Raw genomic sequence first — 22,697 nt, 5'->3', positions numbered from 1 at the left:
CAAATTATGAAATATGAATTTTTACCTGCGGTGACACAGGTCCCGTTGCGACAAACTCCTGTTCTCTTGACGTATTCGCCATCGCCACTTCCTTCAATTAGCTAACGACCAAATTACGATGAAACAAAAGGGGGGGAGGGGGAGAAAGGGGCGGCGGTAGTTAATTTTTTCAGCTTATCGAATGTTTTAACCCTATTCCAGCAACACACGCCTTCCACTGGAACACTCACCGCACATAGTCGCCCATCGTTGAGCTTCGTTTCCTTCCAGGTTTTATTCTTCTCCTCAAGGCAGCTCGCGACGCACCCATCTGCGACTTGAAGCTGGGCGTAGCCATCAAGAACACATTTCATTGCAAAACAGAAGCGCGAGTTTCTCATGATAACCAGCGTAAACGTCACGACTAGATCGTGTTCCTCTCTAACGGTTCATGCAGATTTTGCACGCGTCTGTCATTTTGTGATCGAACCTCTTTAATTGGTTCACTGAAGCTTTTCCTGTTCTTTGCCGTATGCTATTGTCAAATATTTTTCACAGTGGGTCGAGGTATAGTTACGACCCGTACTCTGCGGCTTCTTGGTCGTCCTCGTTCATTGAACAATTGCTTGAGTGACTTAAATGAATTATTGAAGGATCGGAATGAAGACAAGGAAGGCAGCACAGGGGCGAAGAAAGAAGGGAAGGAACGAAAGACGAAAGTATCATCAGGTAGCTCTTGTGCCTTGTCTCTTGTGCCTTGTCTCGCCTCTCCGGGACATAGCCTGTTGTAGCGTTCCGGAAGCCCAGGTCCGGCACGTACGTCCCCCTGCCTTATCAAACATTCCTTCAGTCCAGACGGTACCATCAGCGTACGCAACCATTTCATTTAAGCCTTCTTGGTGCGCAGTGACTCTCACCAGACCTAGGAATCACGTTCACATTTGTATTACTGCACTCCGTAAGCAGGCGTACGCTTTTGCCTATATCGTGGGCAGCGCGGTTTGCGCTAAGATCGACCAACCAGCTGATGCGGAAAAAAGCAGGCAGTCCAAGAAATTAGCTTCCGCAGTTCGCTGATGTATGTCCTTCTTGATGATTCCGGATCCTCATCACCAACGAAGTGAAGGATCGTGAAAGAGAGGAAATGCTTGAGCATCTTGGTACGTTGAAACGGGCGTGGCAGGTGCAGAAGAAAAAAAATTCAATTGTGGGGGCCTACTTGCCGAAACTACTTTCTGATTATGAGGCAGGCCGTATTGGGGGACACCGGAAATTTGCACCACCTGGGGTTCTTTAACGTGTAGCTAAATATAGGTACACGGGTGTTTTCGCCCCCATCGAAATGCGGCTGCCATTGCCGGGATTGGACCCGCGCCCTCGTGCTTTGCAGCCCGGCACCATAGCCACTGAGCAACGACGGCGCGCGCAAGGGCAGAAGATTTGTAAGGTTTGTTTACATGAGCCATTTAAAAAAAGTTTGCAGCTATTGGGAGTTATTTTGGCCCCGGACAATAGGGCTCATCTATCTTGCAGGCATTTCTTTTCCTTATCACTCGGCGCATGGTACTTTCAGATCACGAACGGCATGCCCGTTACCAGTGTGGTACAACACTCTTGATAGAAAAGTAGCGAGCGCAGTGTTTTGAAGAAAGTAAGCGCAAGCGAGGCACATAACGATTACTGTCTGGGGGAAAGATACGCCCCAAAAGGCATAATTTATTTAGTGTGTCGGCTTTTGCTTCCGCTCTGAAAAAGTAAATTCTACTCCTTTAAGAGCGTAAAGCGAATTGCAGGTGTCGTTGTAGACGCCATACATCAGCATCCTTCCCTTCTTTCTTGGCCGTGCGAAAGAGATAAGCGAATAGGTTAAAGGTTACCATGATGCTACAGACTTCCTTTAACATGGCGGTCATTACTGAAGCAGCATGGTGAAATGCGGTTTCGTTACAACAAATTTAAGAGAAAAAAAAAGTACTCATGCCGTAGCTTTCTTCGCAAACAAATTTAGGAAGAAATCACTTCTGTGGGCGTCCGCATCGTTCAGCAGAGCACGTTCCAGGGCCTCATGTCTTGTTCACTCCGAAAATAAGGAACATTGTAACAAATAAAGATCCGAGGATACGTAAGCACTTGTTATCTGTTGTGAATGCGAAAACATTACCGTCCAGACCAACGCCGCTGAGCAGCCCTTCGAGTTTTGAACTCGCTCGTGGACAAGCGAGCACGTCGAGACGCTTTGCAGACGCCTCCTAGGCAGCACGACGCTGACACAGTTCGATCCGCGACGCCGTGCGACCTTGTCAGATTGCCGCAGAATCTAATGGGGACGCTGCCGAATAAGCCGCGGTGATTTTGACGTCGCCGATTTCATCCCGCCGGGCTTGACAATCGAGAGAGAGAGAGAGAGAGAGAATAAACATTTATTTCGTAAAGCGAGTAGAAAAATTCCTCGATGAGTGGGGCCCTCAGTCCTGGGCTCCATTGCCATGCGCGACTTCGCGAGCCCGCTGGATGACAATCGAAATTTTGGTGCAAGTAGTAGCATAATGTCATAAAGCAGAGAGCACAGGCTCGTTATCTGGGAGGCGCTGGTTTAGCCCAGTTGGTAAGACACTCGACTTCTGAGCGGGGGGTCGTAGGCTCGAAGTTCACGAGCCCCAACGTTCTTCCTTTCGGATTTATTCTCATGTTTTTTGCATTAGTTCCTGCATGGCGATTACCGTGCGTACTTATACCACAGGCGAGAGCCAGCGCGGACAAGGAACGCGCCGGTAAAACGGGCCTCCGAGGGATACATGGCGTCGCGACGATGCCCTCTCACGCAACACCTGGCGCGCCATCGACGCAGGTGTTCCCTTTCACGCGCTCTGCTCGTGACGGGACGCCGCAGCCAATGAAATTTTACCGCTCCCGTTTTTAGCTTGTCTACGCTACGATATCACCTAGTCAGATCGTTTGCGTCGCCCGTCTGAAGCCCTACATATCCGACAACCCTGCCCTTCCATAGCACCGAGACGCTGCTCCCACTTGCGGGGGTCATATGTTACAAGTCATTCCCATACATAGGGGAAGGCGCCAGCAAGGGGATGAAGACGACGATCGAAGAAGCGCTCACCTGGTCGTTGTTCTTCAGCCATCTCTTCTTTCTGCACATATTCAGTCTATACATTTTCCCTTTCGTCTTGACTACTTTTATCCCTGTCACAGTATAATGTTACTAATCCAAGCGTTCCAGAGTGTCACGCTGCTGCTATCCGCGATGTTTCCCATGTTCACAGAACAGCGGCTAAATAGGCTCAAGATCAGTGAAGATAGGAGGAATGCAAGTGTGCTATGTGGCGAGCATTTATTGTTTTTCGCGCGAATACAAACATTGTAAATAGTTATTGAACTCTCGCTTTTGGAGTTTTTCGGTGCAGAATACGAGAAATATACTTGGTTTCTGCGGTGTCCTTGATGAACTATACAAGCCACCTTGTTTATATTTAACGAAATTAAGGGGGAAGTTTTCCATAATATGTACGCGATATTCCAAGTCTGCGAGTTAATGACGGCCTTTTTTTAATAAATTACGTACGCAAGTACTCCGGAGCTTTATGAGTATGTTCTACAATCGGCGCAGAATATTGCCAGTCGCACTGGCTTAAGTACAAATGTTAGCAAGACCAAAATTAGTGAACTTGGGGGAAACGTTGCTGCACATTTGTTTGCCAAGTCGAATGCATGTGCACCAGTTACTGTCTCCGCAAAAAATTCCGTCAGCAAGTACTCGAAAGCGTCATGCTGCCGTTTCAGTTACGTTTCCCAATGTTCCCAGAAAACTGTGCTTTAGGGGGAAAGAATACGCGTTTTAAGAACACGGGATACGTTATCTGCAATGTGTGCCGAATTTTTTTATGTTCTTGGCCTAATTAAATGTGTTGAATATAATTACTGCACCCTCATTTTCTTTTTCGGTTTTATTTTTCCAGTTCGTGATATGACGTTAGCCTTTTGTCGTTGGTGAAATAAACAAGGCAGCTTCTTCATGTTTGGTGAGAGTAAGTACCAGGTGATGGGTGATGTGTGGGAAACGTTAAAGATGAGTAATTTAAGTGGGGCCTTGGCAATAAATTACGTATTCAAGCGCTCTGAAGCATTATGAAGGGGTTTAACTAGAGGCGCAGAATTTAGGATGTTGCTCTGGCAGAACTGGAAATGTCACCGAGATAAAATTGACCGAAAATTGGTGGTAGGCTATGGCGAAACTCTGTGCGAAGCGAGGTCGTTGTGGATAAAATATGCATTTGTAAAAAAAAAAAGATCGGTATCAAGTGTTAGAAAGCATTGCCTATTCTAAGAAAGAGAGAGAGAACGTGGCTAAAGATAACAAGGCATTCAGAGAAACCAATGTTTATGTTGAACGATTGGGACCAACAGATGTGATCACGTCGCAAAACGTAAACCAAGTTAAAACAGTGCTAAGCGAGACATTAAAAAAGAATACTTGAAAAAGCGTCGGCTATTGTACAAACCTCCTCATTAGTTTAGTCTTGTTTTTTCCCCTACCGGGCATATTTAGCTTCAAGACAAATGTAAGTATAAGCCTTAAATCTGTTACCTTGCTGTTTATAAACGTTCTGTTCACCTTGCAGTGGAATGCATAAGGATCAAGCACTGAAAAAAAAGGATGCGGAATACGTATGATCAATGCTCCGTCTTTACATTTCGGGTAACTTGCAGATATGTCATAGATAATGACTTTAATGTGTTTAACCTTAACCGCCACGGTGGCTTCGCTCTGGTGTAGGCCTACCAAGCACGAGGTCTATGGGCTCAAATCCCCGCCGTGGCGGTCGCATTTCAATGAAGGTGGAATGCAAAAGCACCCGTCCTTTTGTATTGGGTTCTGTCTGACAAGTCTGCCAGCTATAGAAAGCCACCGAAACATCAATAAATTATGAGTTGAAAGTCAGCGCCTTATTCCTGGTGTTCGCTGTTCTTTCCTGTTATTGTCCTGGTATGCCCCTCGTGCGGGGTCACGGCGACACTCGCACACGTGCTCTAGGAGTGCAGAAACGCTCCGCCCGACTCTGAGTGGGAGAAGACCATACGAAGCCCGCTCCTACAAGACCAGCAATGGACCGTCCAGCAGGCTCGCGCAGCGGCCGCCAGGTACTCCCTGTCGGTCCCTGCGTGGGAGACGCCCACTGCACGCTGACGTGCCTCCTGCCGGACTTTTATTGAAGTTTGTCCAGTCCAATCTCTCTCGTTTCTCCATACCTGTTTATGGCGCTGTTAATCATAAACCAGTACCACAGTTTCTAGCTTATCATTCTCCTCGGTTACTAAATGATATTATGTTTCCATCAGATGCCCTCTTCCACTACCTGACCCCTCTGCCATTCCCCCTCATGGCAAACGTAGTCCTGGACGCTCTTATGGCTTTAATGTTTTTATCCACTAGGTTGTTCTCTGCACAAAGCAATGATGCATAGCAGCATTTTTCTGCTTCCTTTCTGAATAATAATATTCTTCGACAACAGGAGTACCAGTAATGTCGTCGGTTTAACTTGCATATGACTTGAACTTCTCCTCGGACGACACTTGAAATGAGGCGCAGCACAATGCCTATTCGCGGGGTCAATAATTTACACGGACGTATTTGCTACAGACTCCCTAAGGCCGACAGTCAGACTTCAGGCAAAACGTTCATGGCTTGTTTTAACATCGAGTTAATGCAAGTGTTTTTCGCTGACATCTCAGTGCGTCATCACCGTTTTGTTTTGTCTTTTTATAGCGCAGCTTTTAGGAGCCTGTTCCTGCGGCGAACGTCCACGTTCCCGGCTTAGCCGAGCGAACGAGCACAGCGAAAGATTAGGGCGAAAAAGCCCGCAGCAGGGGGGGGCAAAAAGCAGCGAGACGGAACATGCGCGAGGAGGAAAGCCGAGAGTATGTATGGATGGATGTTATGAGCGTCCCCTTTAGAGCGGTGGGTTGCGCCACCAAGCTCTTGCTATTATACTGCTTAATGTCCTACCTCGGTTAAACAATAAAAAAACAATGAACTCCCACAACCAAATCTTCTGATCCCCTATTGCGAACTGTGCTTTTCTACGTACGAGCAGGGCGCAGCGCAGCGATACCATCATGAGGCGGGAAACGAAAGCGTGAGAAGAAAATCGTAGTGCCACGCACTAGGGGCTTTTTCGGCGATGGCTACGAGATGGCGCCACAATAACGCGCGTCGTAAGAGGTGATTGTAAGATTAGTGGAAGGAAAGTAAGGGAAACGACAAAAGACGGATACGTACAAAAGCACGGGGTCTGAACATTTGGTTGTGAAAGTTCATCTTGTTTTTGTTTTCTTTTTAATCTAGGTAGGATATTCGGGTGTGTACTAGCAAGAGCTTGATGGCACAACTCACTGCCCCGTTCCAAAGGGGACACTCATAACATCCATCCATCGTCTGAGTCTGTCGGTGGCGGCGTCTGTGAATCTCGCCCACGCGTCACCAACGCGTTGTCTCTCGCGGTCTCCAGATTAGCGAAGCACTCGCGCTGCATTTGGCTCCATTTGCAGTGTGCCGCATGAGACCGGTTGCACGCGCAAGCCGATACTTCGCGAAATGAAAACACGTATAGAGCTGCGCTCAAATTTTCGTATTAGGGAGTGTCGTAATACTCCGTGCGGGTTTTTTTTTCCTTCTGAATAACAAGTCTTCATCTGCATAAGGTCATTTGTTAGGAACCCGGTCCGGCATTGTTCGTTCGGCACAGTGTCTGCATAGCGGTTTTTATAAGTTATCTCCTTGTGCTGAATTGGTGTCCTCTGAAGGCTGATGACTCGTAAACGGTGCGCATGGGAGGCGACCACTCATTTCGAGGTCGCAACGCGGCTGCTAGATCGCTTTCTATTACATTGCTGCCCTTAATTTGACTAAAGCGGGACTACAGTTGAATCTGCGGTGCGAACATATAGATCAGGAAGTAGGAGGTTAACAAAGAAGCTTGAGAAGAAGTTAAGGACCGTGTAAAGTGCGATGGAACGAAAAAGGTTAGGCGTAATGTTAAAAGACAGGAAGAGAGCGGTGCGAGTTAGAGAGCAAACGAGAATAGCCGATATTCTAATTGACATTTAGAAAAAAGATCCGGGCAGGCCATGTAATGCGCAGAGTAGATAACCGGTGGACCATTAGAGCTACAGAATGCATGTCAATGGAACATAAGCGCAGTCGAGGACGGCAGAAAATTAGGTGGAGTGATTAAGTTAGTAAATTTGCAGGTGCAAGTTGAAATCAGCTAGCGCAAGACAAGAGTCATTGGAGATCGCTGGTACAGACCTTCGTACTGCAGTGGACATAAAAAAAAAAATAGGCTGATGATGATGATGATGATGATGATGGTGTTGATAATGATGATGGATATTAAGCTCGTTCAGTAAATTATGCTTGTGTGTTTCCAGGGAATATTGTCATCTTTCATGTGTATTGTGAACGACTCTAGAGTGAACATCACTACAACGAATATTCCTCTATAAAGAAATAATTTTGGTGTCCCGTACGGCTCATTGCTTGCATTGCAATGAACGCACTTATAGCGGTGTTGTCACTGCCCTTCGCAGCTGTCACTCATCTGCAGTGAGCGCTAAAACTAGCGGCGTGCTGGGCGAGCGAACCGGTCACAGCGAGTATAATTTCACAGCGCCAAGGATCGCTCAACTCAACTCATGCGCCGCTTGTGTAACGCTGATCATACACAGCAGTGTGTGCGACGGAGGACGAACACGTCTATGTTGACGAGGACGTCAGTCACTCGGAACTGATGGCCGACGATGTCGTCGAAGCCAGCAAGGGCGAGGATGTGACGCAGGTTAACGAAGGCAACAGGGGTGAACAGGCTGAAGACGAATAAAAAAAATATAGAGACAAGCGCGACAATTGCGGAATTCGACGCTTTGCATCGCTTCCGCGTTTCGCCTTGGATCGAGCATGAATCTCGATGACATAAGGTTGGCCGCACTCACCAGTTCCATCGGAGCAAATGGGCAGAAGCAAACTAGCGACTCCATTCTTCAACTAGCTCTTTAATTTAGGTTAAATAAATGGTTTACTTTACTGGTCGTGCTTATCCGGCTCTATTGGGAGTGGTGTGGTGTCTGGTGTTTACGACGAAGTTTCCTGTACAAAGAATGTTTAATGCGATCCCGAGTGTTTCATCTTCATTAGGAAGGCGTTCGGCTGTAGTTATCGGTAATGGTAAAAGAAGGAGGCCAGTGTACTCAAACTGAAAGCACGGAAAGTCACAAAAACACTCAAAGTCATATGTTTTTCTGCGAACGTCAGATATACGTGTAAGGTGTTTTCAGTGAGGTGAAAGGAATAGCGAGCAACCTTCAACGCCGGCCTGTCAGGGTAAGTGATTCCTGTCTGGGCACGCCGATCGCGCATGCTTCAGTTGACCATTCCCTCCTTGTCCTGGGTGAAAAGCGTTTCTGGATCTAAGCCTCTCCCTAGACCCTTCTGCATCGCTTATCCATGAAAGGTATGTATATATATATATATATATATATATATATATATATATATATAGAGAGAGAGAGAGAAAGAGAGAGAGAGAGAGAGAGAGATTATCGTCGACATCGTAATTTGTTCATGACCTGCTTGTTATTCTCACCTCTCTTTGAGCACCGATACGATTAAACGTCTAGTTTTTCGATCTACGTCCCCTCCCCTCCACCCTGGCCCTCCCCGCTAATCTGCCTGGTCGAGCTCCAGGACGCTGGGGTAATGCTACTCCTGGGTTTGCGGCACTATTTTAGAAGCGCTGGTGGATAGTGTTTTGAAGAGCACAGGGAAAGGAGTTGTTACAGCGGCTTCGAAGAAGGGGACCTTGAAGCTGTGTCGCAACCCCGAGAAACCACGCATAGGTCCTGCGATAGCATCCACGAAGCTCGAAAGTGCGAACATGCCAAACTATATTATTTGGACTGGAAGGCGCACCTGGTAGCCACACACACCCACACTGCCCAAAGTAGGAAAGATGTGTGTGATTCTTCTTAAACGATTCTTACGTTTGTATGGAGATCATTCAAGTTTCAGGAGGCTCCAGCATTCCATAAGAGATCGCATAAGAATTACCGTAGACATTGGGTATTGGTTCTGACTGCTCTCGCTCTCCATAATAGGCTGTAACAGCTCAATCTATTGTTAGCGTAGGTTCATCAAGACTTTCAAGGGATCTTCTAAATGCTTCCTCGAATCCGCCGGGTTGGGTGTTGGTGTTTTTTTTTTCGTCTTTCTTGTAAGCGGAAGTATTTCGTGCAGTAGCAGTGCGTAGCACGTCATTGGCTCTAAAGCGTGTGTAGGACGGGCATGGCAGTATGCGCACCGTGGACGTGCCATCCTGCCACTAAATAGCACGCCAATACGACCCAACGTTTCCGAAGAGCTTCGCTAAAACAGCATTACAGACACCCGAGAAATCAGCATGCCCCAGGTGTTTCAAATAGACGACTTTTACGAGCGTAGCGGTGGCGTCCCCTTAAACGATGAGTCGCTCCTCTATGACCCATCCGAGCACTTTGCCCGAATTGCTTATTTAATCACTGCGTTCACAGAATGCGCAGCCAAGCGTAGTAAAAGACAGGCTTATTTTATTACAACGAAACGAAAGCGTATGACCTCTGAGCGTACACTTTTTCATTACTCGTCAATTAAAAGCGCCAGGGAGGAGTCCTGAAAGAGGCTGAGTTTTCCAAATAAATTAGGGTGTATTAGTGAATGCAGGGTAATTCATACCATGGGCTACTCGCGTTTTAGAGAGCCGCCAGAGCCCTTGAAACTGCGAAACTGGTGATTCTGGTGATTATCTCTGTCTTTTAAGTATACTGAAGTAGCAATGGTGTCAAAGCAGTAGTTAAAAAATTGGAGGACGCTTAAGCTTCGCCTTCAAGAGTGGAACGCGACAGCGTTCCCGTCGACCCGCCAAGGGGTGTAAGACTATGCGCTACGTCGCAGCGATCACTTACGAGGCGCCCCGCATGGGACTTTGCGCCCATCTATCACGCGGTGAGCGTCGAGCAACGCAGCGTTCGGCGCGGCAACGAAACGTGCGCCTGAGCAAGCGGAACGAACCAAAGAACTCGGTGGCTCGGAGGGGGAAACGATCTACGCCAGCCAAACGTCGTGATCGGCACGGGCAGAGAGATAGATAGATGGTAATCTAAAGAAAGGAACGGCGCTTGATTCTGCAACCCGTGTGGGAGCACGGCGAAGCGTCGTCAGGGGAGAGGGAGTGGGGGCCGTGACGCGCCTTGCACCGGTCCCCGCACAACCCCAATGCGCGCGTGGCGCGCCACCTGTCGGGGCAGCGCCGTACATTGAGAGGAGGAGGTCTTCTGTGTTTGCCGCAAGATGGCTCTGCGTGTGCGGTAAGCGCAGAAGAAATGTAGCGGAAACGCACTTCGCTACTCGTGTAACTGCGACTTCTGTAAGTTACATGCTCATAATTACCGATATACACCGCAGTATAACTTTCTACGGCACGTTTCTAAGGCAACACCGCATTCACTAGAAGTGCTTTTCTACTTCTCTCAAGCGTCGAACTCGTGGCTGAGTGGTAGCGTCTCCGTCTCACACTCCCGAGACCCTGGTTCGATTCCCACCCATCTTGTAAGTTGCTTTTTAACGCGATAGCGTTAAGGAGCTCGTGTCGCAGAAAAGCCGGCGTCCGCGGCGTTTTATTTATGAAGTTCCTGCCGTGATTTATCGCTCACGGCCAACGCCGCGGACGCCGACACCAATGCCGACGACACCGGCTTTTCTGCGACACGAGCTCCTTAACGCTATCGCGTTAAAAAGCTGTACACGCCTAAAGCCGAGACCACACGTGCGCTTGCCGACGCGCACAAGCCCGCGCCTGCGCGCCTTGCGCCTCCCGCGTCTCGCGAGGAATGGTGGTTCGCAGGGTTCGCATCCACAAATAGGGCAACAGCGCGCGCTCATTCACAGACGCCTTGGAAGACGCCACTTCGTACTTTGTTATTGACAGTGTTTCACAGTGCTTCGATATCTATGAAAGTAATTGTTATATTTTTTAGAACTCAGTACACAAAAAGAATGGTTAGCACTTTCTTGCGTGATATAAAACTGCTTCGCTGAGAGTTGAATGTGCCGCGCCGTAGCTGCGTAGCCAGGCGCGCCGACGCAAGGCAGCACAAGCGCGCGATAACAGAGAGCAGCTGTTCGCTGAGATCGCGCCGCGCTTCGACGCGTTCGAGCCGTGCCGCACTGTCTGCGCATGCGTGGGCGCGCGTGCTCGTTGTACACGTTGTCTGGGTTTAAGGGCACCGTGGAGTCCGGAAGAAGTTTGCCGCCTCAGGTTGCTTAAAAGTTGCGGCTAAATGCAAGTACTCAGGCACTATTGCATTCCTCTTAAGCCAGACTGCGTCCGCCTGTACGCCACCAAGCATCCAAGCTGAGTATTTCTCACTAGGAGTGAGACGCCATAGCCGCTAAGGTGATGATCTGTGGGTAGCGGGTAACGTTTCACATTGTTAGGATGGTTGGCTTACTCTGGCCCCTAGCATCGGTTTAAAAAGCTCCAACTTGTCAAGTACGTTTCACCGACAAGTGGGCAATTATTCCAAGTTAATAATACGAATCGAATACTGCACACTAACTATTTGCATTCGTATCCGAAAGGAAACAATTCATTTTTGTCGATCATTCGAAAGCAACCAAATATATCATAACAACCGAATGTTAAAGTCTGGTTACTGTTCTCTCTGGGCTAAATAGAGTATCACAAGTTATCGGAAGTGATGTGACAAAAATTGTCGACGCAACGCAAAAATGTTTTTGGATTTTGCGGTGGAAGGCTTTTGCTTGCCGGTCCTTTAGTGCTTTAGCAGTGCAGTCACGCAGCAGATTTATCTCTTACGTTACAATCTGCGATATTTTCCTTGTAACGGGTCTATTTACAATGGCTACGGCCAAAAGTTTTTCAGCAACGTCCTTTTCCCCCACAAATTGTGACCTTCTCTGGTAACTAGTTATTTGAAGTTTCCGGAAAGCTACTCATACAAAAGCCATTCCTTCTTCGAAAGCTTGTTTGCAAGATAAAGTTGCTTATGCGCCATTTTTTCTGTTTTTTATATGAACATTAGCCATCTTGTGTTTAAAAATGATTCATTGTCCTTATATCTATAGCTGTCCTTTTACACTATAGCCAGCACAGGCGCGATACGGAATTATACCGATATAAGTATGCCTGGTGTAAATGTGTGCATCTGTGCTTGGTTATTGGATATTGGATTTGATTTTCGAATCGATATTCGTTTCTTACTATCCATATTCTATTTGTATCCTTTAAAGTTAATATTCACTCGCCTCTAGTGTCTGTCAATGGTACACTTATTGTTTCAGGTTCTTCAGACAATCTTCAGGATGTACAATTAACTCGGGCTGATGTTGTTATTTCATCTTGCTCCTGCTTTTTATTACCGTATAGTAGTAGTAATAAACTTTATTGATGAAAAGAGCAGGAAACGTTTTCGCCCTAGCTCGATGAATAGATAATTATCACCCAGCTTTGGCAACGACTTTCCTTAAAAACAATAGTGTACCTTACACTTTGCGGAAAAAAGCAGTTGGAACTCTTAACACTCCAATATAGGCAAAACTTGAACACATTACACTCACCAGGTCGTCGGGTAGTTGGTAGGTCGTAAACAGTGAGGTTCTCCTTATTGCATTTCCCACTGAGGCAAACACCAACTGCTATGCTTTCTCCGTGGTTTTTTGTAGAGTGCTGTTTTAGGTGAGAACACGTTTGAAATTCCGGTCGGTATCGATGTCATCACTGTACTTTGTTTGCTCACTCTTCTGTCTGTGAGCTATGGCAGATTCATCAGTGGGTGGCGGCAATCGAAATTATCAGTAGTCACTTAATTCCTCCACATCATGCCAATAGCAAGATTCAAAATGATGCACGATATTAAATTATGTTAAAACTGCTTACAGTGTCATCATCATCATCATCAACCTGGTTACACCCACTGCAGGGCAAAGGCCTCTCCCATACTTCTCCAACTACCCCGGTCATTTACTAATTGTGGCCATGTTGTCCCTGCAAACTTCTTAATCTCATCCGCCCACCTAACTTTCTGCCGCCCCCTGCTACTCTTCCCTTCCCTTGGAATCCAGTCCGTAACCCTTAATGACCATCGGTTATTTTCCCTCCTCATTACATGTCTTGCCCATGCCCATTTCTTTTTCTTGATTTCAACTAAGATGTCATTAACTCGCATTTGTTCCCTCACCCCCAATCTGCTCTTTTCTTATCCCTTAACGTTACACCTATCATTCTTCTTTCCAAAGCTCGTTGCGTCGTCCTCAATTTAAGTAGAACCCTTTTCGTAAGCCTCCAGGTTTCTGCCCCGTACGTGAGTACTGGTATGACACAGCCGTTTATACACTTTCCTCTTGAGGGATAATGGCAACCTGCTGTTCGTGATCTGAGAATGCCTGCCAAACGCACCCCGACCCATTCTTACTCTTGTGATTACTTCAGTCTCACTGCCTCATTTCAGTCTCACTGTCTCACTTTCACAGACTGATCATTTCAGTCTTACTGTGTCAGTAGCCACCTAATATCACCCCCCCCCCCCCTGGCAATAGCCACCATCTTCTCTGCTGCAACGGTGCGCGCGCACGAGAGGCCAGAGCACCAATGACACCGCACAGAAAGTAGAAGTGCGCTGTTAGTCGGTACTGGTGCACCACGCCTGACTTGAGCCTCATGGGTTCAGCACCTAAGACGTCACGTAAATTCGCGAGCACAGCGAGAGAGAGAAACTCTCTTTTGATACCTTAGCACTGTATTACCAGAAGCTCAATCGCGCACGGTGCAATCGCCTACGATTTGTACACGATTCTGTCGGCGTCAAACGTACACAAAACGCAGAAATAAGACAAATTTTGTGAAGCGCGATAGCATGCGAAAATTCCCGACTGCTTCTCACGCTTCCCGTGCAACTGCAGCTTATGTAACCGTAAGGTTTGCCGGGAAACGCTGGAGGCGAACTTTATGCATGAAGGCGAGCTCTCTGCTAGAAACGCAGCCTCTTGTGTGGGCTCATCCCGGGGACAGCGCGAAACCACGCCAAGTAGTTACATCATTTTCAGGTTTCTGTTGTTTCGCACTTTTTATATTTCAGCCTGAGAAGATTTGACATAGAAGGCACGCTCTGTCAGCGTTTTGTTTCGTTACATTTGTTTTAACAGCGAAGCTGTTCTTGCTCGGCGTAACATGGACCGCGTACATGGAGGAAGGAAACTGAGTAGAGGCCCTACCCCCTCCGCACTCTAAGAGAAAAGTGTGGAGGAAATGACGTAGTAGGTTCTCCTTTTTTTTTCGCTGTTTCTTTTTATTTCTTTGCTGTAGCGGCCACGCTTTTCGGGCCAGAATTGCGGCTTTATTATGGCTATGTGCGCTCACACGTGTTGCTCCGTAGGTTTCGTGCCATGGCAAAGGCGCCGTGCGGGCAGGTTTGCGTTGGTCTCCATGTTTTGTGGCGCTGTGTTATCTGGACCGCGCTCTCCCAGATGTTGATATGGCCATGTGGAACAGAAGGAACTAAAGTTTGTCAAATGAACGCGCACGCAACGCTGTACGCAATGTACCTCGCCACGGCAATTGCAACGGACGAAGGAATATCGGCGGCAAATTTTGCCCTCTTTGGCGGAACCAGGCTAACGTGCCATCGCAGGCCGAAACCGATGCGTTTCAGAATCTGTGCAATGAACGCCTTGCAGGTCAGTGATTCCTGCTTTTGACAGCGCATATAGTGCATTTGCGGCACGTAGCACGTACGTTATGAATTCATAGTTTGTGTTCAGTAACAACTTGCTTTTGTGCATATTAAAACACACCATGCTTAAGTGTTGCTTGTTCCTCGCAGTACTCGCGACAGCACGAAGTCTTTTAAGCAGAGCGCGTTCGAGGTTCATGCACACCTGCACATGTGTACCTTAATACACGTGCTGATAGAGCGTTACGCAGAATATGCGCATTTTGCTGCCCTAGGCCCCGCGCGCCTGCCAGCCTACGCTTCGTCCTGGAAGATGGGAAAGAAACTGCTGCTTTGACTTAAGGAACGAATCCTCCCTACCACAGGCGTATTTTATATGTGCGCGCGAGAAGCGCAGGGAAGTGAAGGTTAGCGGATGCGCTGCAAGAGTGAGCAAGGCTCCACAGAACGTGCGCCTGCGAACACATCAAACGGCTGTTCCATGGTCGCACGTAGGCCGGTTCTACGCGCGTACTGTTCTGCACCGTGCGCCGGCTATCGCGAAACTTTGGTTCCGTGGTGCTTCACTTACCGCGGTAACTGAAGTCAGGCCGCAGTCAATGAATCTAAACGCGGAGTCGGAAATGACGTTCTGCCTCCTCGCCGGCGCGCTGTCGTAGTGATGCGCGGCCACCCGAATTTTGTTCAATCAAGCACGACGATTCCTCAAGCGAGAATGTGTTTGTGCTCATAAACTCCAAATGGATCGCAAATGGGTCGGTGTGTCGTACGTGTCTCCAGTGCGTTCTTGCAGTGCTGTGAGAATGCGTATGTTTTTTGCGTGTTGCCAGACGTCTAGCTCGCAAGTTCGTCTGAGAGCCCCAGGAAGCCCAAGCTGAGAAAAGCAAGTAGAAGGCAGCGACAAAGGTGACCTTCTTTTAAAAACACGTAAGAACTGGGCAGCAGCCGTTATACCTACGGTTGATGAGAACAGTTCAGTTGGCAAGCCTTATAAGGCATGTTTATTTTTATACAAGCCGGTGAAAGCGGCCGATTCGACCTGACGGCCCAATTTGCGAAGTTCATTATGAATTTCTTTCAACATGACTCCGGCAACGGCAGTGCAATGAGGCATCGCGATTGTTTAGTATTGCTGCGGAGCGCGCGCGTCCGAGCAGCCCGGTTGCGCGCAGCGCGGCGTGGTTTCGCGAGAAAGGTAAACAAGGGAGGAGAGCTGGCCCGATAGGCGGAGCAGCGCCACGAACAACGCCAACTTCCGGCTTCACTTTTGCTATCTTCGGCTGGTCGTTTCTGAGCATTCTGGAGCGCTCTCGCGAGCGGCGTTGTCTTCGGCTGGTTGAAAGAGGGTGCGCGCCCTGCGTTCGACTGGTTCTTCTCAATTGCTCTCCTCTATCTTGGAGCGCTCTGAGGCGCTCTGAGCCCTGTCGTCGGAACAGTCATCGAGACTGAAACGTCATCGCAGCGCCGCGTCGCTGCTGTTGGCGAAGGCCCACCATAACCTTGGCAACCTAGCCCACTGCATGCTGGCGTCTCGACGAACGTTCGTCCCGCCGGCACGTCCGCCGGTTTTTCCGGCAGCGCCGGGAGCTTTGGATAGGCGACACATCGAACGTTGGCAGTAGTCACGTGGCTTCGCATCAGCAATTTCCTCCTCCGAGAGCGAGTCGCACGTTCGGCTTGCGCGCTTGTCCCCTACCTTTGGGCTCGGGAAACGACCGATCTACCCGACTCTGCTTCGGGGCATACAGGCGACCAGTCGGAGATACCATTTAGCTTCACAAAGAGTGACATCAGGGCCTCTCCTGTGTTTCTTTCCTCCCGTGACCGCGTATCACAAAACTCCACCTACGCCCACAGACGGAGACACTGCGCGCCGCCGGTTCCGCGCCGAGATCTGCGCATGCACCGTAGTAACGGCCAGGAATGTGCCTGCGCTTGACCTTGAAAAGGGTATGAATTGTGTGCTCGGCGGCACTGGTTCAGTAAACGCCTTGGGGCGGCCTAGAAAAGTTCGTACTGCCGATGGAGAGGCTGCGCATCGCGAAGCTAGACTTGCTGCGAAGCGGGAGAATCAACGGCAACGACGGGTCGATCCGGCCTACTTGGCCAGAGAGGCCGAGAGGTGGCGACTACGCGCAGGCCCAGAATACGCCATTCGAGAGAGCCAGGGTCGCTGCGAAGCATCGACGATTACGCCAAGGCCGTGCAGTACGGGAGGCCGAGTACCAGCGACGCCGAGCTTGCGATTCAACCGGACCAACTAGAGTACCAGGGCAGCTATCCTGTACGCGTTCGAAAAGCCGACGTTCGATTTCGCCTGGCGCGATTGTCCAGGCTGCGCCGATTACGCGGCCTAGGCCAATCTATTCCAATCACGTGAGGCGAAATCGAACGTCGCCTTTTCGAACGTGTACAAGATAGTGGCCCAGCAGAGGAAGGTATACCTTGTGTGATGCGGTATCGCCATTATAGCCCGGATGACGTCCTAAACTGTCAGCGTGAGCAAGTGTTACTTTACGTGCCGTTCAGGAGGGAGCATGTCGAACGGCTTGACAACAATGCTTTCGTAAAGACTTACAAAGAACAGATGGAAGTCATCGTGAAAAAGAGGGAGGAGTACGTCTTCGACAAGGACTGTGACGCCTTGATGAAGCTGGCGCGTAGCATAGCGGATACGGAACGAGCCCCCTACCACTTACAATGTTCGTGTCGAGGCGGGAGACGAGGACCTTCTTGGCAACGAAGCGGTGAACAAGAAGTTACAACCTAGCATTAGCCGGAATATTTCCTAATCGACCAGCTTCGATGTTTCAAACCTCGCGTAACCGTGTGCGAGCTTGCCCGTATATATATATATATATATATATATATATATATATATATATATATATATATATATATATATATATATATATATATATATATATATATATATATCAAAATTCTGAGGAATAACATTGTCAAGAATAAGACAAGGTATGAGCAACTTTAGTGACAGAAGGGTGTGGCAATATAGCTTGCAAATACCGCATGTCATACTTAGCATATACATATGCCTAAATATATAGGCCAATTTTCGCTCACAGGACGGGAATGCCTCTTACAACGCCGACACCGCATTTTCCGCAACACGGGGTCCTTAGCGCTATCCCGTTAAAACGTTGAACTTCCGCGAAGTTTGTGACCGTATTCAGTGAAACCACGCAATCCTTTGTTGTTCGCTTGCCTCCATTACGTGCTTGAAATCTGAGCAGCATGCAGTGTGTCCAGGCTAAAAAATAACGGGCTTTTTACGGCAAACCTGTAAATGACGAGGGTTCCGTGCATTGTTCGTCTCCGTCAATAAATATGTGGGAGCAAAATACAATCATCATCAGATCATCATCAGCTATGGCTCGTGCCACTGCTTGCGCGTTCGTTGTCGTTGTCTTCTTCCACAGCTGACTCCGTGGCCGCTCATCATGTCAGCGTTCACACACTGCTCCTCCCTCTGCGAAGGTGTCGATGGCACTGGCCCACTGCCGGTCGGTGCGGTAATTTCAGACTCGGTTTATTTTTTATAATAAGTGGATATACATGCTTGCATAAGTGTACAGAAGGAGGTCTCAAATTCATGGCCTCAGTATATCGTGAAATGAAAACACGAATCAATATCACGAATGTATAACACGAACGAATGCGGATGTATAAAAATTAATGCGTGTGCGTACCTTTCGTCACGATGACCACCGATCAAGACAATGAATGTGTTCGTAGCTTTGTTCCAAATTCTGTGTCACCTCTCAATCGTGTGCTGCATAGCTTCGCTGGTCATCCACATTCACAGAGTGGAATGGCTCGTGATTTTTCTCAGACTCCGCTATCCGTAAGATTGTCAGTGGGTGCACAAGACTTGTTCGCGCTGCCTTGACATTCGAATTCCGTGTCCCATTTTCGCGAAGCAACAAATGCGGCAAAAAACTGGTTTCATCCAGCGTAAACGACAAATACTCAATTAAATACTCTAAACGAGCATTTCGAACTTCTTACCAGGCATGGCGTTTTATCTTTTACGGTTCCGTTTCTGACTACTATTCCGTCTCTTGGAGTTGCTTTCGTTGTAGCGGAGGTATCTACGGGCTCGGCAAGGCTTGCGTTGCTACTGCCCACCGACGTGTCTGTTTCCAATTCAGTTTGTGTTGGCGTCTCGGCGCTCCTGGCAGAGACTTGAATGTCTTCTACTGGATCTTCGTCCTCGTAGGATTCGTCATAGTAGTAAGCAATTGGGTCGCTTAATAAGCAGGAGCACCTTCTTGCCACGAGCACCTGTGAAAAAAATTCACAGTATCTTGCAGTAATCCCACAGATAGGCTACACATTTACTGAAAGTTTCTTTGGAGAGCCCTTATCCCAATCATAGTAAACTGTAAGTCCAAAAATATTGTCGTCGTGTCTATCACCGACAGTTGCTGTGACATAGTTACTAGCGCGAACAAGATTAGCGGAAGAAAGGTGGGACAGGACAGAGCGATAGATTTCAGCTGACAAGCTTTATTCAGAAAAACATGCAAAGAAGCCACCGTATGCTCAAATAAATCCTCAAACAGACGCATAAACGAATGTGCCATGTAGGAGAAAACGAACTGCGCAAAGAAGCCGATAGGTGACCACAACAAGCCATTACAAAGCTTTCACCAGGTTCTTCTCAAGTGAGTGCCAGTGATGGAGCGCTTACACATTGATCAACAGCCTTTGAAATGCAATACGCCTCAAATATTTCCGTATCTAACTGCCAGGCCAATCGTTTGAGCACTTGCGAGCTATAAGAACACTGGGAGCATTTACGTTTACATCTACGGCAGTGGTCAGCCGAGTGGCCAGCACCTTCAGAGAACATTTACAGCGTTCCAGTGCTCCCTAAGCCGGTCAAACAGGCAACTGCCTGTTTGCGCAATATAGCACTTTCCACGGGGAAGTGGAATCTTGTATACCACCCCCCGATTGCAGTTAACAAAGTGGATGATATGCTCCTTATAATGCACGTACCTTGACTCCCGGTGTTGTTTACCAGCCAGCACATTCTTGTAAGTTTAAGTGGCACTGAAAAAACAAGCCCCTTACCGCACTTGTACGCCACCTTTGTTTTTTTTTTTTTTAGGCAGTCGGACACCTCGTGTACGTATGGCACCGCCACAGGGCGCCCAGTGGGACGTGGGTTATTGCACTGAGCGGCTGCCGGGTCAGCTTCGTTGCGCATTCAGTTGTATTCTACAGGGAACCTTCGTTTATGCGTCTTTTTGCACATTTATTTGAGCATACGGTGGTTTCTTCCCATATTTTTCTTCTGAATGAAGCTTATCAGTTGAAGTCTAGCGCTCTGTCCTGTCCCACCTTTATTCGTTAGTCTTGTTCGCACTAGTAACACCAACTGCATCAGCACCAACTAGCCCGACTGTCTGCGTTAACTACTGCCGACATTTTGCCAAATTATACCATCATATTTTTTTATGTGCAAAGCTATACGGCTGAGTAACACTTCTTCCACCTTGCTGGTTTTGCAGTATTTTATTGACGAGAGTATTAGATTCAGCGATTACAGCAGTCGATTGATTAACACTCTTCCTGGCAGTTATGCTTGCCTGCTGGTGAGGCTGCTTCTGGGCCAACCTAACCGGGCTGCTAGCGGAAACTAGTTGTTATGCCAGTTGCTAGCGGAAAGCACACCGAAAAGGTGGTGGTAGGTACGAAGTTCCTACTAGGTGCGTACCTTATCTATGCGAATATTTCTTCAACTGCGAAGTTCCTCTTCTAAAAACTTGGTCTTTTCTTTGCAGCTTCATGTCGCTTTAACATAACTGCGAAACTTTTCTCTCAATCTCGGTGAAACAGCATGTGTAATTTTTTAAAGCAAGTATACAAACTTGTACGTTGGGGTACCTTTAACTGGACGTTTCGAAGAGAAGCACCAGAAACGAACAAGTTCTTATGAAGCACCCCGGTTAAAGCGAAACCCTTTAATTATGCGACAGCAAAATTAAAGTGAAAGTCCTTTGCGCGATGGAATGAAGTTGTGGACTGAAGTTTCGCGCATTGAAAAATCGTTGCGCTTCAAAAGGCCCAGCACGAGGAACAACATCTGGAAGTGAGCCTTTCGCGGTTGTATGACTTGTGTCCGGAAAGCGCAATCTCCGATCATCGGGACATCGCTTCATTAGCTGTACCGATGAGGGAAAACAGCAGTTCGAGCTAGTGTGCGCGGCCTCCAAGCTAGACATGCGCAAAATGTGTCGGTGCGAGTTGCCGCATTCTGTAAACCGTTCATAGATTGCAATGACTCTCTACGTGCCCTTTGTCAGTCATTCGCCCGAAGCAACGCACATTCTCGCAGCTGTGGCATTACATTCCTCGACGACGACTGCGGTCGCGGCGTCAAACTTTTTAACATTGACGATCTTGACTCAGCTTCGACGACGCCGAATGTGCGCCGTCTGCTACCGGGCACCTGCCTCTGCGGCTTTGGTAGGCCGCAATCTGTATTTTGCCTTGCAGTGAATATCAAGCAATAATAATAATAATAATAATAATAATAATAATAATAATAATAATAATAATAATAATAATAATAATAATAATAATAATAATGTTCGCCGACCGCGGTAGCTCAGTGGCTATGTCCTTGCGCCACGGAACACGAGGTGGTCGTGTGTGCGATCGCGGCAGCGGTGCCCGCATAATGATGGCAAAAACACCCCTGTATACCGAACACCACGTGGTTATTATGACCACGTGGGGTAACGTCAGGTAACGCGCCGGAAATAAATTTTTAATCATGATGTTATAACATTTTTGGCCGCGATGCGTCCGACAAACCGTAGGAGCCGTCAGAGGGAAAAGAATGATTTGCATTAAAACCGCTTGAGCACACATTTCTCCTTGCATGTGGAAGTGTAAGCAGTAAATAAAAAAACTGCCAAGTAAAAAAATTATAATGAAAATAGAGCAGTATGGGGTACCGCTTACAGCCTATTCTTAAGGAGCAAACAGGGTCTCTTTTCAATGCACAAAGTGCGGCGTTGTTTTTTTCTTTTGCTTTTTTGGTGCATGCGGTAGAAAAAATGAGGTACTCAGTCTTTGTTACCTTTCACCAGCTCGCAGGAGGAGCTTATAGTACTATTGACGTAGAACTGATACGCATTAGGTCAACGTTTCGGTTCTCATGGACGCGTAATGAGGCGGAAAAAGCCATGCACGTCCATTTATTTCAGAAGGGTAAATGTTTGGGCCAGTTGGTACATCATTAAAAGGTTAAACCAGAGCTAAACACACGGGACGGAAAGAAATGCATTGACAATTCGAGCGCTAACAAAGAACTGAAATTACAAGAAGGCCACCCCCTCTCCCCTCCCTAAGGAAAAGGAGAGCGGTACACAGCTTCAGCGATGTCGACGTGTAGGCTATCTCGGCCAGCTCACGGTCACCATGTTGCATTGCAACCATCTCCTCGGAATCCAACGTGCTCACCGACACAGCATCGGTGCACGAAAAAGTGTCTGTCGTAGTATTGACGGGACCCTCCATGTAACGCAGGTCAACCGCGTACTTGGATGTAAAATTGGGGTGGCGAATCTTTCTAGAAGTGTACGTAGTGTAGTTCCCGGGAAAAGGAGGCGTATTTCAAGGGTTTACGGTTTGTGCGTGTATATGTGAAAACTCGAGCCTTGCACCCGTGTCCCGTTCATAGGGGGCATGGCATTGGGTACAGCACACGGTGGTCAGAATTAATCCGGAGTCCCCACTATGGCATGCCTCATAATCAAATCAGGGTTTTGGCGCATAAAACCCTACAATTCATTTCATTCATTGTGCCTTTCAGCACGTGGCTAAAGTGCCCCAGGTGAGATATACTTGACCGCGTGGCACTTTAGACTCATACTGAAAGGCACAAG

The 22,697-nt window shown here is 47.9% G+C and overlaps 1 protein-coding gene across 1 annotated transcript in view; it reads right to left on the bottom strand.

Moving 5' to 3' along the window:
• LOC142574586 (uncharacterized) overlaps nucleotides 1-22,697 on the bottom strand; it is a 78,878-nt gene that overhangs the window by 36,191 nt on the left and 19,990 nt on the right. The window contains exons 3-7 of the mRNA XM_075683636.1: nucleotides 18,802-19,077; nucleotides 12,662-12,770; nucleotides 4,580-4,635; nucleotides 231-323; nucleotides 26-101 (exon numbers count right to left, since the gene is read on the bottom strand). Coding sequence (XP_075539751.1) covers nucleotides 26-101; nucleotides 231-323; nucleotides 4,580-4,635; nucleotides 12,662-12,770; nucleotides 18,802-19,077 — 610 coding nt within the window. The remainder of the gene's footprint in view (nucleotides 1-25; nucleotides 102-230; nucleotides 324-4,579; nucleotides 4,636-12,661; nucleotides 12,771-18,801; nucleotides 19,078-22,697) is intronic.

Source organism: Dermacentor variabilis, chromosome 3, assembly GCF_050947875.1.
Source record: "Dermacentor variabilis isolate Ectoservices chromosome 3, ASM5094787v1, whole genome shotgun sequence".
Lineage (NCBI taxonomy): Eukaryota > Metazoa > Arthropoda > Arachnida > Ixodida > Ixodidae > Dermacentor > Dermacentor variabilis.
The sequence above is the reverse complement of the archived record's forward strand: the minus strand, read 5'-3'. Positions and strand labels throughout refer to the sequence as shown.